This window comes from Ochotona curzoniae, unplaced genomic scaffold (assembly GCF_017591425.1).
Source record: "Ochotona curzoniae isolate NIBS_2020 unplaced genomic scaffold, NIBS_Ocur_1.0 contig_2235, whole genome shotgun sequence".
NCBI classification, from domain to species: Eukaryota; Metazoa; Chordata; class Mammalia; order Lagomorpha; family Ochotonidae; genus Ochotona; species Ochotona curzoniae.
The window spans coordinates 2,840,965-2,860,010 of record NW_024465384.1 but is presented as its reverse complement, the minus strand read 5'-3'; the positions used below and the strand labels follow the sequence as shown (position 1 = coordinate 2,860,010).

Genomic DNA, 19,046 nt, shown 5'->3' with positions numbered 1-19,046 from the left:
TGGCTTCAGATCAGCACAGCTCTGGCCACTATGGCCACTTGAAGAGTGAATTATCAGACAGAAGATCTTCTTCTCTGTCTCTCCTTCTCTTTGTGTATCTGATTTTCCAATAAAAATAGACAAATCTTTAAAAAAAATAGAAGTTAGGGAATAGATACTTGTCCTAGCAGCTAAGCTATTCACGATCCACATCAGCACAGTTCAATCTCTGGTTTGCATCCCTGACCCAGCTTCCTGCGGATGGAGTCCTTGGGAGCCAACAGGTGATGTGGGTGATGGCTCAAGCACAAGACAGACCTGGGCTGAGTTCCCAGCTTTTGTGTTTGGTCCAACCCAGCTCTGATCATTGTGTCCAACTGGGGAATGACCTAGCAACAGAGAATTTTCTTTGACTTTATCACTTCCTCTCAAATAAATCAGTAGCATTCTGGAAGAGGTAACACACTGAATATTTGTATACACTAACAAGTCAGATCTTAATTTAGTCCCTGTTTACATTAGGCTTTTAGTTGGGATGCCTTGGCTTGCTCAAAGTAAATATAAATTTTTTAACACAAAGGAAAATTAAAAATGCATCATTTAGAATTATTTAATTCTAGTGTCATGCAAGAATAAAACAAATTTAGGAACATTTTTTTCTAAACTTCAGATCCAAATCAATAATTCCTCATCTGTAAGGTACAAGGCTGAACTTGCTGCCCCTGCGGTTCCTTGTGGACCTGTAATTGCGTGACTGCTCTGAGACGAAAGCCTGTATTTATCAGCTGTTCTCAAAAAACACTAATTACACACTCAATACCAAAACACATAGGAAAAATGACTTTCCTAAAACACAAAGTCGTTTCCATGGGCTCTGAGTTCTACATAACCAGGCCTCTGCTTGTTTCTCTGACACCTGACCTCACGCCATTGCTTGCACACGGTCAGTTAGCAGTGACCTCATTCTGTGATTTATAATAAAACCCTGGTAATCCTGTATGTCTCTGCTACTGAGTGGCTGGCAGCTAAGCTGCCTTGCAGTTCCAATACTCTGGCTTCTACACCTTTTGCGTTTTGTTAACAATTTCATAATAAATATGCCTGAAACCTGTGGGCCTGCCCTGGGCAACATGAGGGGCTGACGGATACTCATTAACCTTTCTCTTACTTAAAGAGGTTTCTGCAGCCAACCTAGCTGTTCAAGTCCAGGGACCAAATGAGAACAGAGAACTCAAACCACCTAACTCTTATCTCTCACAATCACTTGTTCATGTCATTCTCATTCAGCAAAGAGTCAGTTTTCTTCCCTGCTAAGGAGTACTGATTGTGTAAACACAGCTTTACAATCATGGGGCCCCCTAGGTCACAGCCAGGATGTCACACTAAGGTAGTGCCCACCAGAGCTCTGCTACCTTGGAGACCCTAAGCCACCACCATGTGCCGGACTTCCCCCTCTAGCCCCTGTGCCGCACCTCCTTCCTCTCTGGAGTCAGTCTCCCCCTCACCTGCCTGACCCTCACTACTTCTCCACTCTCATATTCCCATGCGGACTACCTCTTGCTGTCCCCCATCTGCCCGGGTGATCTGAAAGCACTGTAAAAGCTCCCCTCAAGTGTCCCATACCGCTGATGTGCCACCTTGCTCCTTGTTTTTGTCTTGTATTCACACTGACATCACGCACACAGAAAAAGGATCTTCCATCTTTCTTGTGACTGCGAAGTGTAAAATCTGGGCCTGGGTTCAAAGTCATTTCTCCCGTCTTTATCGTTGACCAGTCACCTCTTGCCCTTCTCAATACACCCCACCAAGTACTTCCTTTCCTGTATCACCAATTTTCTTTTTCAACCAAGTTCCTTCAGCTTACAAACACGCTGGTCTCCCTCTTCATTCTCAGTGGTTAGGTTTCATTCTCGTGAACAATGCTTTTATATAACTGAACAGTGCTTCCTTCCCAAGTGTTTGAAGTGGGACAGCACTGACAGGTGCAGGCAGTAAGGAGGCCTGGGTTCTAGCCCTGACTCTGCTGCTAAAGCAAGCTTGGATTCCTACCAGCCCCTGACAACAGTGCCATTTGCCAGGGACGAGCTCTCTGATATCCATCACTGCTCCACGTGGCTCTTCTGGGGGAAGACGGTGCCCGAGGCTGGACCTTGGTTCCCAAAGGTCTCTCCCAGTTCTTTTGGGTCCACCTCCTGCCACAGACCCCAGCATAGGGCAGAGGTAAAATCCCACGGATATTCACTGCTCTACTCCCATACATCTTAGATTGTTCAAAATCTGGGGAAGGGGCGGGAGGCTACTAACGGTAACACGGTTTCCAAGGTATAGAAAAAAAAAAAAACACATTCAGCTCTTTATCAGAGGGACAGCTGCACAGTGCATGTGGTGCTTGGGCTCCTGTGAGCTGCCCCTGGCTGTTTCTGGCTGTGTGATCTCAGCTTGTACTGCTGACCCGTTCTGAACTGCAATTGTACAGTGGGTAGGTAAAATAGTAGGTACAGCACTGGGACATGCTTGGCATGAGGGCGAGTGGCCAGGTCCTGGAAGCCGGCAGCGGGAGCTGGTGCCCAGCCAGCTCAGGGGCGGGCACTCCCACTAAGCAGTACCATCACCTCTATCTCCACCCTCTGTTCCTGGCACACAGGAGGCCTCACTGGCAAGGAAGGTCTATCTGAAAGCAGAAAAAAAAAAAAGCTGGAAGGAAGGGTAGTAATTACTTTAAATGAAGCTGTGGTGAAAATTTCCAAATTTTTTGACAGAACTGTAAGGGGTGGAGGCTGATAATTAAAATGCTGAAGGGAAAAGAAATAGCAGTGTCTATAGAAAAGTGTTCCCTTTAATCACACACACACCCCATTTTTTTCTTTTGATGCGTTTGCTTTCTCATATTTGAACCTAACTCAACAGATACTTCTGACACATTTCAGAAACACATCTCCACAAACACCTTCAGTTGGTGTGCTAGGAAAACGAGCAAGGTTTCATTTCTCTAAGGTTATTAGAACTATGGCGCTCGGGACCAGCACTGCGCTGCAGCAAGCTAAGCCTCCATCCACGGTGCAGGCACCCCATATGGGCACCAGTTTGAGTCCCAGCTTCTCCACTTTTGATCCAGCCCCCTGTTGATGCTCCTGGCTCCTGAGCAGCCCAGCTCTGGCAATGCAGCCATGTGGGGAGTGAGTCAGCAGAATAAAGATCTTTCTCTCTGTGTCTCTTCTTACTCTCTGTACCTCTTCCTTTCCAATAAAAGTACTTTCAAAAACCTGGACTTTAATAACAACAAAAAACTATGATACTAAGTACAAACTTGAACGCAAGCATATGCAAATTCTATCAGATATGAATCCCAAGAAATCTACACAATGTCTAACTCCATACCATACTCACGTCATCTCAGACAATTTACCTTGTTATATCTTTTTCTGACCTACAGAATCAAGACACACAACCTAGGAAATAAAGGCAAGGATCAAAAACGTGCAATCTGGCGCACCAGACCCCACAAGAGTAGAAACCTTACTGTTGTAAGCTATCTTCCAAGAACTCTCACGTCACTTGTCATTCACACCAGGCCAGGCAGATCTGCAATCAGGGACTTGTGCTCCTTCTCCCTGCCCCTCGGACACCACGTTATCACTGAAACACTGGCAGCGCCCGCCATTCTCTGCTCACACACCTAGTCTGGGACTTCAGACTTGGAGCCTCTTTCTTTCCCACTGTCCTGGCTCCTTTTCACTTTCATCTCTGAGACTTTCTCACTCTTTTAAGGATTTATTTTAGATACTTGAAAGGTGGAACTACAGAGACAGAGAGAAAGAGAGAGACAGAGTCTTCCACCTGCTGACTCACTCCCCAAATATCTGCAAAAGCCGGGGCTGAGGTACAGCAAAGCCAGAAAGTTTCTTCTGAGTTTTCCAACCTGGATGCAACGACCCAGGTACTTGGGTCCATTGCTTTCCCAGGCACATTAGTAGGGAGTTGACTGGAAGTGGAGCAGCCAGGACATGAACTGGTGCCCATATGGGATACGGGCATTGCAGGCGCAGCTTAATCTGCTATCATTAGAGTGCCAGTTCCAGCTTCTTCTCTGAGGTTCTTTAATAAGGAATCACAAAGGAGGCCATTGTGGCATGGGTTAAGCAGTGACCTCGGATGCTTGCACCCCACATTGGGCTGCCAGTTCACTGTTCCAGCTATTCTACTTTCAATCCAGCTCCCTGCTAATGGGGCTGGATAGCAATACATAAAGGCTCACATACATGAGTTTCTGCCAGTCATGGAGTTTCTACTTCCTGGTTTCAACCTGGCCCAGCTCACCACTGGAGCCATTTGCAGAACGAACCAGTGAATGAAGATCTTGCTCTATGTCCTTCTGCCTTTCAAATAAATAAATAAATCCTAAAAGAAAAAAGAAAGGAACCATAGACACTATAGACTGTTGGAATGTTCTTGGATGAGAAAAGGAAGTGACTCCAACTTGTACAAGGTTCCTATATAGGTTAGTGGTTAAGACTGAATCAAATTCTAGAACTGTTAGTTCCCCATGAAGTTTGCTCTTCCTGACTTACCATGTTCCCCAATATCACTCACTTTGGGTTCTTTCGTGTAAGCCATGTCTTTAATAAAACACCTGTATTCACTTAAAATGAAGAACTCTCTTGATCCCAAATAATCATATTCAGAACATGGACTAGAATCCAGTTCCCTGCTTGTGGTCTAAGAGAGCAGTCGAGGATGGCCCAAAGCCTTGGGATCCTGCACCCGTGTGGGAGACCCGGAGGAGGTTCCTGGCTCCCGGCTTTGGATCAGCGCAGCACCGGCCATTGCACTCACTTGAGGAATGAATCACCGGATGAAAGATCTTCCTCTCTGTCTTTCCTCCTCTCTGTATATCTGACTTTGTGATAAAAATAAATAAATCTTAAAAAAAAAATTCTTGTTGCTTTAAGCCACTGACTTTATGGTACTTGTTATGGTAGCTGTAAAAACTAACGCAGATAATAAAACTCAAACTCCCTCAGTGATACTGTCAGTGTTCCCATTGCAGCTAGAGTCCTTGCCGTGTGGCCAGACCCAAGTGCGCTTTCCTTGTTCTTGGATGTCTCTTTTTATGGCTGATGTAAAAATCACGTGCACCTAGAGCAGCACTCTGTATGTGAGAAAGGCTAATGTGTTCTGATTAAAAGCAGCCTGGCAGATCCGAAGCCCAGGGCTGTGGAGCACACGCCCTTCCTTCCTTCACTCAGCCACTCGGGGGGAGAACAGGCTTACTTGTTATTGGTTGGTCCTGCGGCCAAGACATCGGACTGTAACTTTGGGAAGAATCCTTGCTCGTATTTGCCTTGACCAATTTTCATGTCGAGGAGATGTGGATGGATGGCAGTGTGATCCATTTTCATCAGTCTCTGCTCAATTGACTGTGCTATAAATTAAATTTATAATAAATTAGACACACTTTGTTGCTAAACCTTTACAAATAATGCTTACTCTCTACTCATGCACCTACAGAGAACTCACTCGTCTTGGCACTGTGACACACTTTTACAAAGGCTGTTCAGAAACCAGTGTAATGTGAGTATGAAAAAGTTAATCTTCAGTAAATACTGGATGATTAATTTTCCTATATCTTCTGCTTCCGTCAAAATGACAGAAGGGCTGAAAATTCTGCAATTTGGAACTGTAACAGTTTTCTCTTAAGTGAGAAATTCAATATTGTTAATGAAAATGTGGCCTGAAGCACAAGAGGTACACAAAACAAGGGTGCGTACAGTGTTTCACTGGAACTGAAAGATGATGTCAAGGGGGAAGGGGCGATCAGCACAGTGGCCTTATTGTTTTACATTTTCGTGCCATTAAGACCCCTTACATATTCACGGCTCTCCATCTGTAAAAACAAGGAAGGGTGTGAAGTTTATTAGCTTACTTTTAGCAGCAGTCACATTCCCATTAGTAGGGGTCACTTAGGAGTGTTTATTAGATCAAGAGGGAAGGCAGAGAACAAACAAGTAGGCATCCAGAGAATGTCCAGAGGATAAGAAACTGGCCTTTTGCAGGAAACAAGCGACAAGCTGGGACTCAGTCGATATCCTGTTTTTAGGGATGTTAAACTATCAAACAGTGATCTATTTCTCTGGTTAAAAGAACTTGTCATCTTCTGGGCTTCCCTAACTGAAACTTCAAGGGAACACACGCTACCCAAGAGCCAACCTTGGCCTCCAACCTTTGCCCAGAGATGGCTACAAAGGAGGAGAAGCAACAACTGCGGGCGGCCAACACAGAGATCTTCCCACAGGGCTGCCCATCTTGTGCAGTTCATTGTGGTCCTTTCTGACACTGGCAGATTGAGTCCTGCTGGCCACTCCCCAGACACTTTCTACAGCTTTTCAGGGGGATGGGCCGAGGAGGCGATTACCCTCGACACTGTACTCTTGGTGAAAGAATATTAATGTCATATTGTGTCAGATCACAAAGTGGCTCCGCCCACGCCAGCTGTCTGTTTTGATGGCAGGACTACAGATGGTGCCCACAAGTTCCTACTATCCTTTATGACCAGAAGTTCAAGATGCTACATATGTACTTGGAAGATTCCCTCATCTGCTCTCACAACCCAAGGGAATCTAGCCAGAATCGTGCTGAATTTCACTGTTATTTTTTTTTTTAACATGCAACTTGTAACTTCTTGAACAGTACATTCAATGCAGGGCAAAAGAATGCTATATATTAAAATAAAATGCTATTTAATTTGCAGCAATATCCCCTAGCTCTTGGCAACCCTGCTAATATTCTCTATACATACTAGTACCTAAATAACAAACTAGTGGACAGCTTGGGCAAAAAAGTTCCTGGATTCATAGCACAGATTTCTCTGGAGTTCCCGCCAATCTCATATTCTGTGAAACACTACAAAATCCCATTTCTGCCAATGACTATTTCCGTCCTTGTGAAAGGCAGAGGGAGAGGTAGAAACAGTTTTTTCACTGGATTTAAAATGAGAGAGAAATCCAACTGATACCAAGTGGTTCTCTTATCCTTCAGACATTTTTAAACAAGAAAAGCTATGATCCACAATGAATTACCCTCGGGTTTACTTTTTAAACAGTCACAGGGAGTAAAACCCAAGGCTGCGGTTCAGCGAGTATACCGCCAGTGGCCACTCGGCACTCAGGAGTTATTAAATGCCTGCTTTGAGAGGTCGGGAGTCTACTGTTAGTCTTCTAAGGTTTGTGCCAACGTTCATGTGGTATGATAGGTGAGGAAAAAAAGAAAGCCAAATTACTATCAGCTGGTTGTCTCTCTGCACAGAAATCATGAGGCTCTGGGGCCACAATATCAACAGCAGACAGCCTGTGCCTAAGGAGTTCACCTGCAAATCAAAATCCTTTTCAGTTAGAGGCAAAGCAAAAGCAAAAGCAAACAGCAAAAGAAAAACAACACACAACAGAGGATTCAACATTACCCACATCTACAATCCCTGCAGTGTTCTTTCAGGGTGGGGTGGGGACAGCGATTTTCCCTAATAAATGAAATTCCTGCCTTGCTGAGGAGAGGCCAGCACAGTCACATACAGCTGCCTCATTCTATCTTAAAAAAATTTTTTTCTTTGTTTGATCAACTAAACTCCTAGAAGATCACCACATCAGCCCCAATTACTTCCTGAATAAGTCAAATGACTGCACATTTTCCAGAATATTACATACTTTCTGTGATGATAGTGAGAGCATCATTATCTTTGGAAGGTTGGAAGAAAACTTACTTTAATGGGGATGACTTCAGAATCCCACAAATGAAGGAATCAGTGCTTAGCTCTGCTGCAAAGATCCTCAGGAAAGCAGGCATGAAACTGGCTCCACAAGCCCTTGTCCCATTCACGTGGCCCTTGAAGCCCCAAAACGCAGGCCTTTGAGCAAGCATGGGCAACGTGATTCACACTAACACCCCAATTTTCAGAAGCACAGAAGGGGGTATCACTTCTTGCAAGGTTCTGAGGGCCCACCTTACGTGAGAGCATACGGGGTGAGTTGCATAGAGCTCTACCCAAAATTCATCATTTACATACTTCCTAAGTATGCCAAAATAACAGCATCACCATTCCTGGGCCTCTGGTCTCTTCAGAGAGTAGGACAGACAGGTAAGTAACAGAAGCCCAGGGAAGAAGCATCACTTTCCTTCTTCAGGGAGAGGAGAACAGCTCTCAAACACAAGGAAGGGGCACTCAGATAACAAGGGAATAACTTGGCATCAGGGTTTATGGTCTCTTCAATTTGAATTCAAAAATTCAGATTCAGTTTTAATAGTACTACTAAAGCAGATGCACTGTTTCAGGCAGCAGCTCAGACTCAGTATCTTCAACAAATACTTGCCTTACTCACAGAACAGAAGGGGAAAAAAAAAACCACCCTACAGAATGAAAGCACTTGTGCCTGTTTTAACCATGAGGCTAAAGTGAAAATTTATTCTGTAGTATACATAGTCAAAAACATGCAAATTCAAGGAAAGATCATTGAAGGGGCATTTATCCCAGTGGTTAAAGCAGTGAGGTTGCATATCGTGGCATCTGGGTGTCCACTTCTGGCTTCTGATTCTAGTTTCCTGCTCACACAGACCCTAACTGGGTCCTTGCCGCTCTGTGAGAGATATGGATAGAACTCCTGGCTTCTGGCTCTGGTCTGGCACAGCTCGGCAGGCATCTGGAGGCTGAACCAGTAAACAGGGGCCTTCTCTCTCTCTCAAATAACTTAAAAAAGAAATAGACATGACCCATGCCAATTCCAAAAGGCATAACAAATGTACCTGCTTCTTTTAAAGTGCTGCATTTCTGATATATGGATGTTCGCAAGGTAGGTGCCCTCACATTATACAGTCTTCTCTTCTCAATCCGAGAGTCAAAGACCCGAAGCAAAGAGTCCTTCTCTTCCCACTGAGACATGATTTTATTATCGATAAAGGTGGCAAACATCTGAGTTTCAATAAAGCGTGAGAGAAATGGCAGGTAAGGTTCAGGCTGGTCACACAGAAAGGAAGCCTGTAATGAGATAATCAGCAAATTGTTAGTGCAAAGCAGCCACCTCAACACTTCGCAACAAACCTGAAAGTCAGCTGTTGACGAGGTCACTGTCTTTCATAGTACCAAAGCAAACAAAGAAAAAACGAAACAAAAAAACCAAAAACTGACTTTAAACACATAACTCTTGAAAGCCTGCCTCCCTAGTTAACAGAATTCAGATCAGTTAGATTACTATCACTGATCCTTATCTTTCAAAACCTGATTCCCACTGTGATCCTCACGACCACTCCATAGAAAACAGGGCATCATTAAGGCACAACTTGCCATCCAACTGCCTGCCACCCACTTTACTTTCTCAGTGAGATATCATTTTGTCCACAGTCCATGCTTAGTGTGCAATGCACCTCCAATATCATAAGGCAAGGAGACGACGAACTGATACAAACAATAACCCCAGAAAAAAACAACAGCATGGAATTCGTGCTTACAGATGAAATCTTTACCTTCTTCAAACTGATGTTCTTCTAAGATCTATTTCTCATAGATTGACAGGTGGGTGCTAGCTCAAGATTACACAAGTCCCAGACCTGTGCTGACCCTGACAAACAAAGCACTGCTTGAAAAAGCCACCAGAGCTAAGCTTCTGGAAACCACACAGCAAGCAGAGCTTTCCTGTCACCAGCCTGTCTGATGCAGGGAATGCTTCAGCAGGTGGCAATCTGGACCCAATCTAAAGCGTTCATTTTCCCTGTTGTTCTTCAGGTCCTTGTGTATACAGGAATTCTAGTTCCAGTTTGGGCACCAGCTTAAATTTAGAAGTGGAGTACTATTTTGGTCTCACTGAGTTCCTTTAGCTTTTCATTCTTTTGATTAGATGCAGAAGTCAAAAGGGGACACATAGAAGGGCAAGTTCTGGCAGTTCACTTTAAAAAAAATGTATTTTTATTGGAAAGGCAGATTTATAGAGAGGAGAGACAGAGAAAGATCTTTCATCTTCTGACTCACTCCCCAAGTAGCCACAACAGCCTGAGCTGAGCTGATCCGAAGCCAGGAGACAGGAGCTTCATCCAGGTCTCCCATGCAGGTGCAGGATCCCAAGGCTTCCCCAGGCCACAAGCGGGGAGCTGGATGGGAAGTGGAGCAGCCAGGTCATGAACTGGTACCCATATAAGACGGTGGCACTTGTATGCTGAGGATTAGCCATCATGCTGGTCCCCACAGAAGGCCATGTTTTAATTAATACTCATCATCTTCCTAGCATATTTGCTTTTCACTCTGAAATTTAGGAGGCCTTTTATGAACTTCTTTATAGAAGAGGAGAATACTCCCTTAAATATATTTACATAAATCCAAATAACCATAAAAAGATACATAGTAATCTCTAAAAATCAGTTCACTGCTCAAAACGCATTTTACAGATAAACATCAACTTCATATTTTATAGAGCAAATAGCCTTTTAAAAATGGGGCAAATAGTTGGCTTCTGACGTTTAGACCCCCAGGGGCTAAAATATTTAAAGTCAACAAAGCTTTGGCTGACAGGACTAGAAAGTTCTGTAATTTTTCTTAGTGAAGAAAGGGATGGCTGTAAGACTTCTGAAATCCCATACATAATTTTCATTTCTTTAGGGGTTACAAGAAAACAATTCCACTTAAACTTTAAAGCAACATAACGAAGAGTAAAGCAGGGGGACCCATTTTAGATAAGAATCTGATTTCTCCAAGGGTAAATCATGAATGTCTACAGATGAGAAAGAAACTTAGTGGCAATTCTACTTTTGAAGTAATGAAAGACTTCCTACCATTGAAGGTTTCTCAAATGTAAGTAACACTAGACCTTAAAGAGTCCAATAGAATATATTCTCTATCAGAAAAGTCAGCTGAGGAAATCAGAAATCCCTTTTCTTCACAGTGCCTACCCTCATGTTCATGTTAGCTAACGCTTACTTGTCAGGAGTTCCCTGACTACAGAGCAGCCTCTTGGAAAGCGTCAGAGTCCCAGAGGGTCTTCAGGACACAGGCTAGCACAGGAAGGCCACCATACATCCTACCAAGGCACATCCTGACGTGCAATCACACGACCAGCAGCCCAACCTGTCTGCCCTTGTCTCCCTGACTGTTTGCACCCAGGAAGAGGCTGGGGACTCCTAGGGATGGGGGCAGACATGCCGGCAGAGAAGACGGTGAACCTTACAAGTGGCTCCAACCTCAGCACGGCAACCCACCACTGGTGCCATTCTCTGTCTTCCAAAAACATGAGCAGAGTCTAACACCAACAGTCATAAAATTGGCTGTGGGGACACCTTTTTCTTCTGTTCCTAAGATGAGTCAAAATCTGGCTTCTATGTGGTTAAACTGTGACTTCATTATTAGATGCAGACTGAATAGAACAGCAAGGATTTCTTAGTAGACTTCATGACAGCAGTGAATATTACCCTTAAAGATCAAATAATGTCACCACTTTGAAAAATCTGTGAAATGTTAAGGGTGTCAATCATTCAAGCCTCTTCAAAGTACACAAAATTTAGAAATGGTATGACGCGTAAGTTAAAACTCAATGTAATGATCAGCTTACTGAAGTGGTCAGTTTCAAAGTTCTGTATCTGAAGTATTAGTAAATAAAATGTTCCAATGGGATGGAAAGATGGAAAAGAACCTGCATTTAATAAAATGTACCCACGGTCATACAGCACACTAAGAACCTTAAGGAAGGGAAGTGTGGTTCTCATTACTTTGTCAAAGTTCTGCATCTGCTCTCGGTTGGTGAGCCAGGACTCCAGGTCCTGAGCAGTCTGAATCACAAAGGCTTCGTAATCTGCAAACATCTGGATAAAGCGGTTAGCGAAGACCTCGCGGAGCTGCACATTTAGCTGGTAGTCCCTGAGCTCTGCCTCTTCACACTGCAGTTTGGAATCCTTTTCTTTTTCTCCCACGGGAGAAGAGAGCTCCATCTCCTCCACAGTCACGCCTGTCCGCTGGGCCAGAGCCTGCAGGCGAGCCATGGTTTCGTTGCCCTTCAGGAGTTCATACACGCTGATGCTATTCGGGGAGACGTTGCCATTCTTCTTGTCGTTGACCAGGTCTTTCAGAACCAGGTTCTTCAGTTTGGTGTTGCTCTCACTGCCGTGCACGCTGCCCTCGGGAGGGATGCCGAATTGAAGCAGGACTTCTGAGAGCTCCTGGATAAAATCCGCTTTGTTGGGAAACTGCGGGAATTCTTCAGGCAACTCAATAAAATGGTTGTCAATATCCACAAAGCACAAATTAGCCTAAAAGTGAAAAAAGGCCAAAAGTTTAAAAATAAAGTTTAAGTTCTAAAATAAAATATTTTTTTGCCAACAATTACAAATAAAAGGATAGGTTACACTGCCTTCATTCCAAACTCTTCCAGGCTTAGAAGGCTTTTACTCATTACTTTTAAAAAATTCATTTAATTATTTGAGAGAGAAAAAAAGGTGAGAGGGAAGGAGAGGAAGAGGAAGGAAGGGAGAGAGGGAGGAAGAAATGGGGGGAGGGAGAGAGAGAGAGAGAGAGAGAGAGAGAGAGAGAGAAATATTTTCCATCTGCTGGTTCACTCCCAAAGCGGCCAAGCCAGCTGAGGCTGAGTCTACATGAAGCCTGGGGCTTCTTCTGGATCTCCCTCATAGGTGCAGGAGTCCAAGGACTTGGGCCATCCTCTGCTACTTTCTCAGATACATCATTAGGGAGCTGCATTGGAGAAGAGGAACAGCCAGGGCTCGAACTGGCACCCAAATGAGATGCTAGTGCCAAGGCAGAAGCTTTACTTGCTATGCCACAGTACCTGCCCCTGCTTTCATTCTTTTAAAAAGGCATGACTAGACAGAGAGTGGCACCTGCCAGCATGTGTGTGCACTAATTAGCGGGGCTGGTTGGGCTGAACTAGGCTTCAATGCCCATTGACAGGTATGAGAGTTGAATGGGATGTGGGACAGACTGAACCAGTCTGCTGTACATACTGACAGGCATGGGAACCAGGACAGGGGGCAGGCCTGGTGGGGGTTATTGCAGGTCGCTCTGACTAGGCTGCAGCTCCCACTGGTTTGTATAAGGGCCAAGTGTGTGATGGGCAGGATCAGGTTGGGTTCCAACACCCATTGGTCCGTGCAGAAGACAGGGCTGGAGGCAGAACTGATCCAGCATATGCATAGGCTGACTGGAGACACGGTCTATGCTGGACACTGTACTGGCAAGCAAACCCAAGAATCTGGTCTGGGATCACTTCAGAAGAAGTTTCTTTCGGGATCCCCCCAATCGAACTGCTGGACTCAGAACCCCAGCCATGAAAAGAATTGCAGGTTCCATGGTCTGACCATGGAGTTTATGTGTCAAAGCTGAGCCTCCTCATTGGCTCTGTAGGAGCAGTGGACGGCGTATCCAGGTGCATATGAAGGATATGGTAGTACACTGGAGCCTGCAGAAGATACCTGGTACTATAACAGAGGACAGAACAAATTGATCAACTACCCCAGCCAAGTGCTGGCAATGAAAATCTGGGCAAGTGGAGATGTTAAGGTAGACTATGTCAGCCAGCGGATTCTGAAGAGATCTCATTATGCTTGGAATGGCAAGACTGGCAGCAATTCAGAGCAGCTGAACTATCCAAACCACTTGAGCAGTGCCCTCGGAGCATGCCCCACACAGAGGACCTTGGGATGGTTGGGAGGGTGGGTGTGGCTTCTCCCTTTGTCTCTCCCCTTCCCCCAGATACAGGATGGAAAAAAGAGAATGTGGAAACAATGGTCTTGCCCGCTTTCCTGTAGCCCCCGACCCTTCAAGCCCTAATCAACTATGTAAAGATCATCAAAACAAAAAAAAAAAAGAAAACACAAGCGTCCTGGGTACGCATTGAGCACAGCAGGTTGAATCAATGGTCTGGATGCCAGTATTTCATATCAGAGTGCCTGGGATCAAACCCTGAGTCCATTTCTGATGCAACCATGCCAATAACATACATGCGAGGCAGTCGATGATGGCTCATATACTTGGATGCCAGTCCATAACACAAACTCAATGAAGTTAAGGTGTTGGTCCAGCCCTGTCTGCTGAGAGAACCTACAGTGTGAAGAAATGGATGGAAATCTCTCTGGTTCATGTTAGATGGCAGTGGGAAAGTAGTGAAGTCCCTCATAATCTTCCTCTGTCTTTCAAATAAATAACAATAAACTTTAAAAAAAAAAAGGCCTTTTTTGGGAGCAGTACAATAGCTCAATTGGGTAAATCCTCATATTGCAAGCTCCAGGATCCCATATGGGCACCAGTTCATGTCGTAGCTGCTCCATTTCCCATCTAGCTCGCTGCCTGTAGCTTGGGAAAGCAGTGGAGGTTGGCCTAAAGCCTTGGAACCCTGCAGTCATGTGGGAAAGCCAGAAAATAAGCTTCTGGCTCTTGGCTTTGGATCATCTCAGCTCTGCATGTTGAAGCCATTTGGGGAGTGAACCAGTGTTCGGAGGATCTTTCTGTCTATCCTTCTCTCTGTAAAGCTACCTTTCCAATAAAAATAAATGAATCCCTCTTTGCTACCATTTTACTCCCATGTGAGTATTTTTATGACTTGTATCTGAATACTTTTCTCTGGGTCTCAGCAGTTTACTATAATCTGGACATGATTCGCTAATAAGTAAGTAATTAGACATTCCCGAGTGGGTACAGGTGCTTGTTTTTACAGGAGCTTACAAACAGGTAACACTGGGTGAACTGCCCACTGAACAAGCAGGAATTGTATCTGCCAACTGTCCAATGCTGTAACAATTCCTGTAAATTAGAAGTGATGATTGATGTTTAAAATTAGTAGCTTTAGTACTTCTCGATGGGATAAAGCTAGTAAAAATTAATCCAATTCAGACAATCCACGCATTTTCACTTCATCCTAGATCGGCTGATTCTCCTGAAAGGGTAAAGGCATTTCAGAAGTCACAAGAGAAAGAACAGGTGGCAGGGTGAAAGGGTGTGTAAGAGTCAGACAACCGCAGGTGACCAGCGTCTGAAGATTACGACTTGACCAAGATAGTTCTGAGCTGATAAAAACTGATAAAAAAAAACCCAAAAACCAAAAAACAGAAATCATAGCAAATGGTTTCTGAACCTGGTTTTGAAATTTATTTAAAACAAAAAGATGTTACATTTTTCAAGTAGACCTGGGGAAATCCAAGCGGTTAAATACCTTCATGAAAGTCTGATTATTCCCCAGGTACCTGACTACAGCAGATGCCAAATGCCCACCTCCTCCTACTTAACTGAAAGATGGCAGTAAAAGACTGTGCTGAAGGCAGAGTGTGTGGAGGGAAAAGTTAGGCTGTGCTGCAGCATCCATTGGTTTATGCATGAGATGGAGCTGGGAACAGAACTGACTGGGCAACTGCAACCACCAGTGTGTGGGTAGACTGATACTGGTGATGAACTGAGCTGGACCCTGCACTGGCGGTCACACACAGGAGTCACATCTGGGGACACCTCTGGTGAGGTTTCTTTGGGCACCCCCCGCCAATAACAACTAGGTCCCTAAACTAAAAAAACTCCAACCATGGGAGAAATTAAAGGATCTGTGGTCTGACTATAAAGTGCATCTGTCAGAACTGGGCCTCCTTGGTTGCTGAAGCCTGTGCAGTAGATGGCATGCCCAGATGCACATGGGCGACATGATGGATCATTGAGGCCTGTGGAGGACATCTAGTACAGAACAAACTGGATAACTCCAATTCTAACTCCAGGCTTTGACAGCAAATATCTGGTCTAGGGCGGACTATGTCGGCCAATGGACCTTGGAAGGTTTGCTTCAACCTTGGAGCAATAAGTCAATGTTTCACAGCTATCAAAACCACTTAAGCGGTACCCTGGGAACATGATCCACATCAGGAATCCCAGCATGACATCAAGTGGCTGTCACTCATCCTCAGGTGCCAACGTGGTTAGGCTCTCTCCCCCACTTGTCCCCTTGCCCCCAGATACAGAAAAAAAAAGGAGACATTTGTCTCATCCATTTTCCCCCACTCTTGGACTCACCTCACCCTAATCAGTGGTCCATATGGGTATACATCCTTCTCAACTATGTAAACATCATCAAAAATAAAATAAGTTTTTAAAAAAGGAAAAAAAGACGAAAATAAAGTAGGAAAAAAAAAACTGCTTCTAGACTGTGGGAGGGGAGCATCAAAGATACAGCCATCACATAAACGTGGTCCCATGCACATGAGTGGCTAAGGAAAACAGCAAGTGAGGCGGCGGTCGCTAAACCAGAGGATACACGCCAGCTCTGCTGCTCTCTGCTCCTCCCAGGTCACACAGGAGAAGGCACCCCACCCTCTGCTCCTCACTATCAAGATTCTGGCAAGGGGAAATGCAAACAGCTGGGGCTTTGTTTCCAGCTTTTCATTCCAGCTTTTCATGTCATGGGACAATGAGCAAGTAAGTGGTCTAGAGCCACATCGAGGTCACCAGAAATTCAAGATTACTTTCTATCCAAAGCCAGATAAGCAATGAGGATCCCTAGATCCCAACACCACCTTTGAACTGAACCCCTCCTCAGCTCCTGCAGGGCAGAAATTCAGACTCAGCACAAGCGCAGAGAGCGGACCTCCTGGCACAGCTCCAGATGCGCAGCTCCACCCTGGCAGTTTACAACACTTCTCCCTACCCCCAAGAAAGAGCTGAGATGTCACATCTTGAAGATGATAATGTCTTCAGGGCTTTTTTTTTTTTTAAAAGTCTACATCTTTATGCTTGGTTTTAGTCTCTACGAAGCAGGACACAATTTTTATAATGGTCCTTCTCAAAAATAGGTTTTATTGATTTGAAAGGCAGAGTTAGAGACAAAGAGGGAATGAGAGAGGGAGAAGGAGATCTTCCATTTGCTGGTTTACTCTCCCTAACAGCCACAACAACCTGGGCTAGCTCAGAGAGAAGTCAAGAGCCAAGAGCTCCAGCCATGCTCCCCATATGGGTGCAGGGGCCCAGGTTCTGGGGCCTTCTTCCGTTGCCTTTCCAGGTGTATTAGCAGGCTGCTGAAAGTAGAACATCTGTGACTTGAACCCGAGACCACATGGGATGCAGGACACACTGAAAGACTTCAAAGAACAAAGTACACTCTCCCACTAAAGCTGTCACTCATTTCCACGCTCCACATAACTCTCAGGCCTGCTTCGAAGGGCCCAGATTAGCAACACTGAATTTCACTTCTATCAGAAAGGCTCAGAAAGTATTAGTGAAAGGTGTTTAGTCTCATGGTTAAGACGGTGGTTAAAATGGGAGTATATGACTTCATACCCAGCTCTGGCTCCTGACTCTACCTGCTAATGTAGACCAAGGGAGGCAGTGTGAAGAAAAAAGTTTCTGTCACCTAAGTGACATATCTCAATGGAGTTCTTGGCTCTTAGCTTTGACTGCTGTGGATATTCAGGCAGTGAGTCAGAAAAAAACATTTGTGTCTATTCAAAAAAAAAAAAACAAGACTATTACAAAAAACCATTATAAAACAATCATTTTAGGAGCAAATATTTCTTTCTACCAATCAACAGGAATGCAACTATGACATGTAAGTGAATCCTTAAAAATACCAGCTGCCTGAAAGTAATTTCAGTTACTTTAACAAAGGTTTAAAAGCTTCTGCCACGGAGCCTTCCTATGCCAGTACCCCAAAGGTATGCTGATCTCCGCAAATTTTCATTTCTTTCATTCCTCTTACATGTTAAAAAATGGTTATTATTACTAAATACAAGTGTTTTTCTTTTTTGTCACTGAAAAGCAGAAACCACTTTTTATTTATGTTGATGTCTCCCTCTGTATTTTACAGACATAACTGGCGAATGAAACAATGAGCCCCACGTAGACAATCACTTTGGGGAACCCCCAAGACACAGGCAGGAGAACCAGAGAATGCGAGTGGGGAGCTGGGAACTGATCGAGCTTCCCAGGATTTCAAGTGGAGTTATCACGAGGGCAGTCCAGAGAGAACATTTAAAACATGCCATCAGGTCAAGAAACAACAAAAAACAAGCGGTAAGACAGTTCTGCCATTCTTTTCAGACTGTGTTTGGTCCACTGCACGCTGCAGAGGTGGGAAAGCCAGGAGAAAGGCAGGCAGCACTCTGAAGGCATCTTCAGGCTGTGTCCCTCCGCCCCTCCTCCCAACTCCTTCCCTGAAAGCAGACCAGTGTGGAATCGCAGAGAAAGGCAGTGGGTGGTTAATTATAAGTCTGTGTAGTTACATTACGTAGCTAACAATGAGAACCATACCTTCTTAAAATAATCATCTCGTAAACCTGTCCTTTTTACAACTATTTTTAGAAGCCCTGCAACTCATTTCAGTCATATTTTATTTTAGAGAGTTCAGGGAAGCAGGGAAGCATCACTAGTGAGTGCACTTAAGTCAGTTTTTACAAAGGGCTATTTTTATATTGACTTCTTCCCCAGCATTATAGGAAGCAGATTATTTCACCTTATTGTAAAATGACCTCAGAGCAAAGTCATGCACTGCTAGTCTTTTTTTCTTTCCCAAAAAACCGACGATGGACTAATTTATACTTTCCACATATGAGCACTGGTATTTCCACAGGTGACTTAGGGCACCGTGTATCACCTTACTCTATGAATACACTGGCATATGTGTTTACTAAATGGAGACTCATGACTGAAAAAACCAGGAAAATAGAGTAGAATCGGAAGACACGATTGATAGGAAGGCTTCCAAACTCCCAGTATGGCAGATGACGTTTAAAAATGTCTCGCCAATTAAAGCCTGCATGAAATGAAAACATATTTATATGTTTAAATAAACAATCTTAAGAAATATCACCTGTAGACTTTTATAAAATTGATCAGATACTCAATAAGAAACTAAAACATGTCATTGTTAACTCTTTAAACACAGTTGATGGGACTGGTACTGTGGAGCAGCACGCTGATGCTGGCATTCCACATGGGTGCTGGTTTGCGTTCCGGGTGCTCTATTTACAGTCCGGGTCTCTGCTAAGGGCTTGGGAAAGCAGCAGAAGACTGCCCAAGTCGTTGGGTCCTTGCACCCATGAAGAGACCCAGCTGGAGCTCCAGT

General features: G+C 44.4%; 1 protein-coding gene across 1 annotated transcript in view; it reads right to left on the bottom strand.

The window, feature by feature from the left end:
• DENND5B (DENN domain containing 5B) overlaps positions 1-19,046 on the bottom strand; it is a 151,184-nt gene that overhangs the window by 38,333 nt on the left and 93,805 nt on the right. The window contains exons 5-7 of the mRNA XM_040972237.1: positions 11,716-12,252; positions 8,770-9,001; positions 5,251-5,401 (exon numbers count right to left, since the gene is read on the bottom strand). Coding sequence (XP_040828171.1) covers positions 5,251-5,401; positions 8,770-9,001; positions 11,716-12,252 — 920 coding nt within the window. The remainder of the gene's footprint in view (positions 1-5,250; positions 5,402-8,769; positions 9,002-11,715; positions 12,253-19,046) is intronic.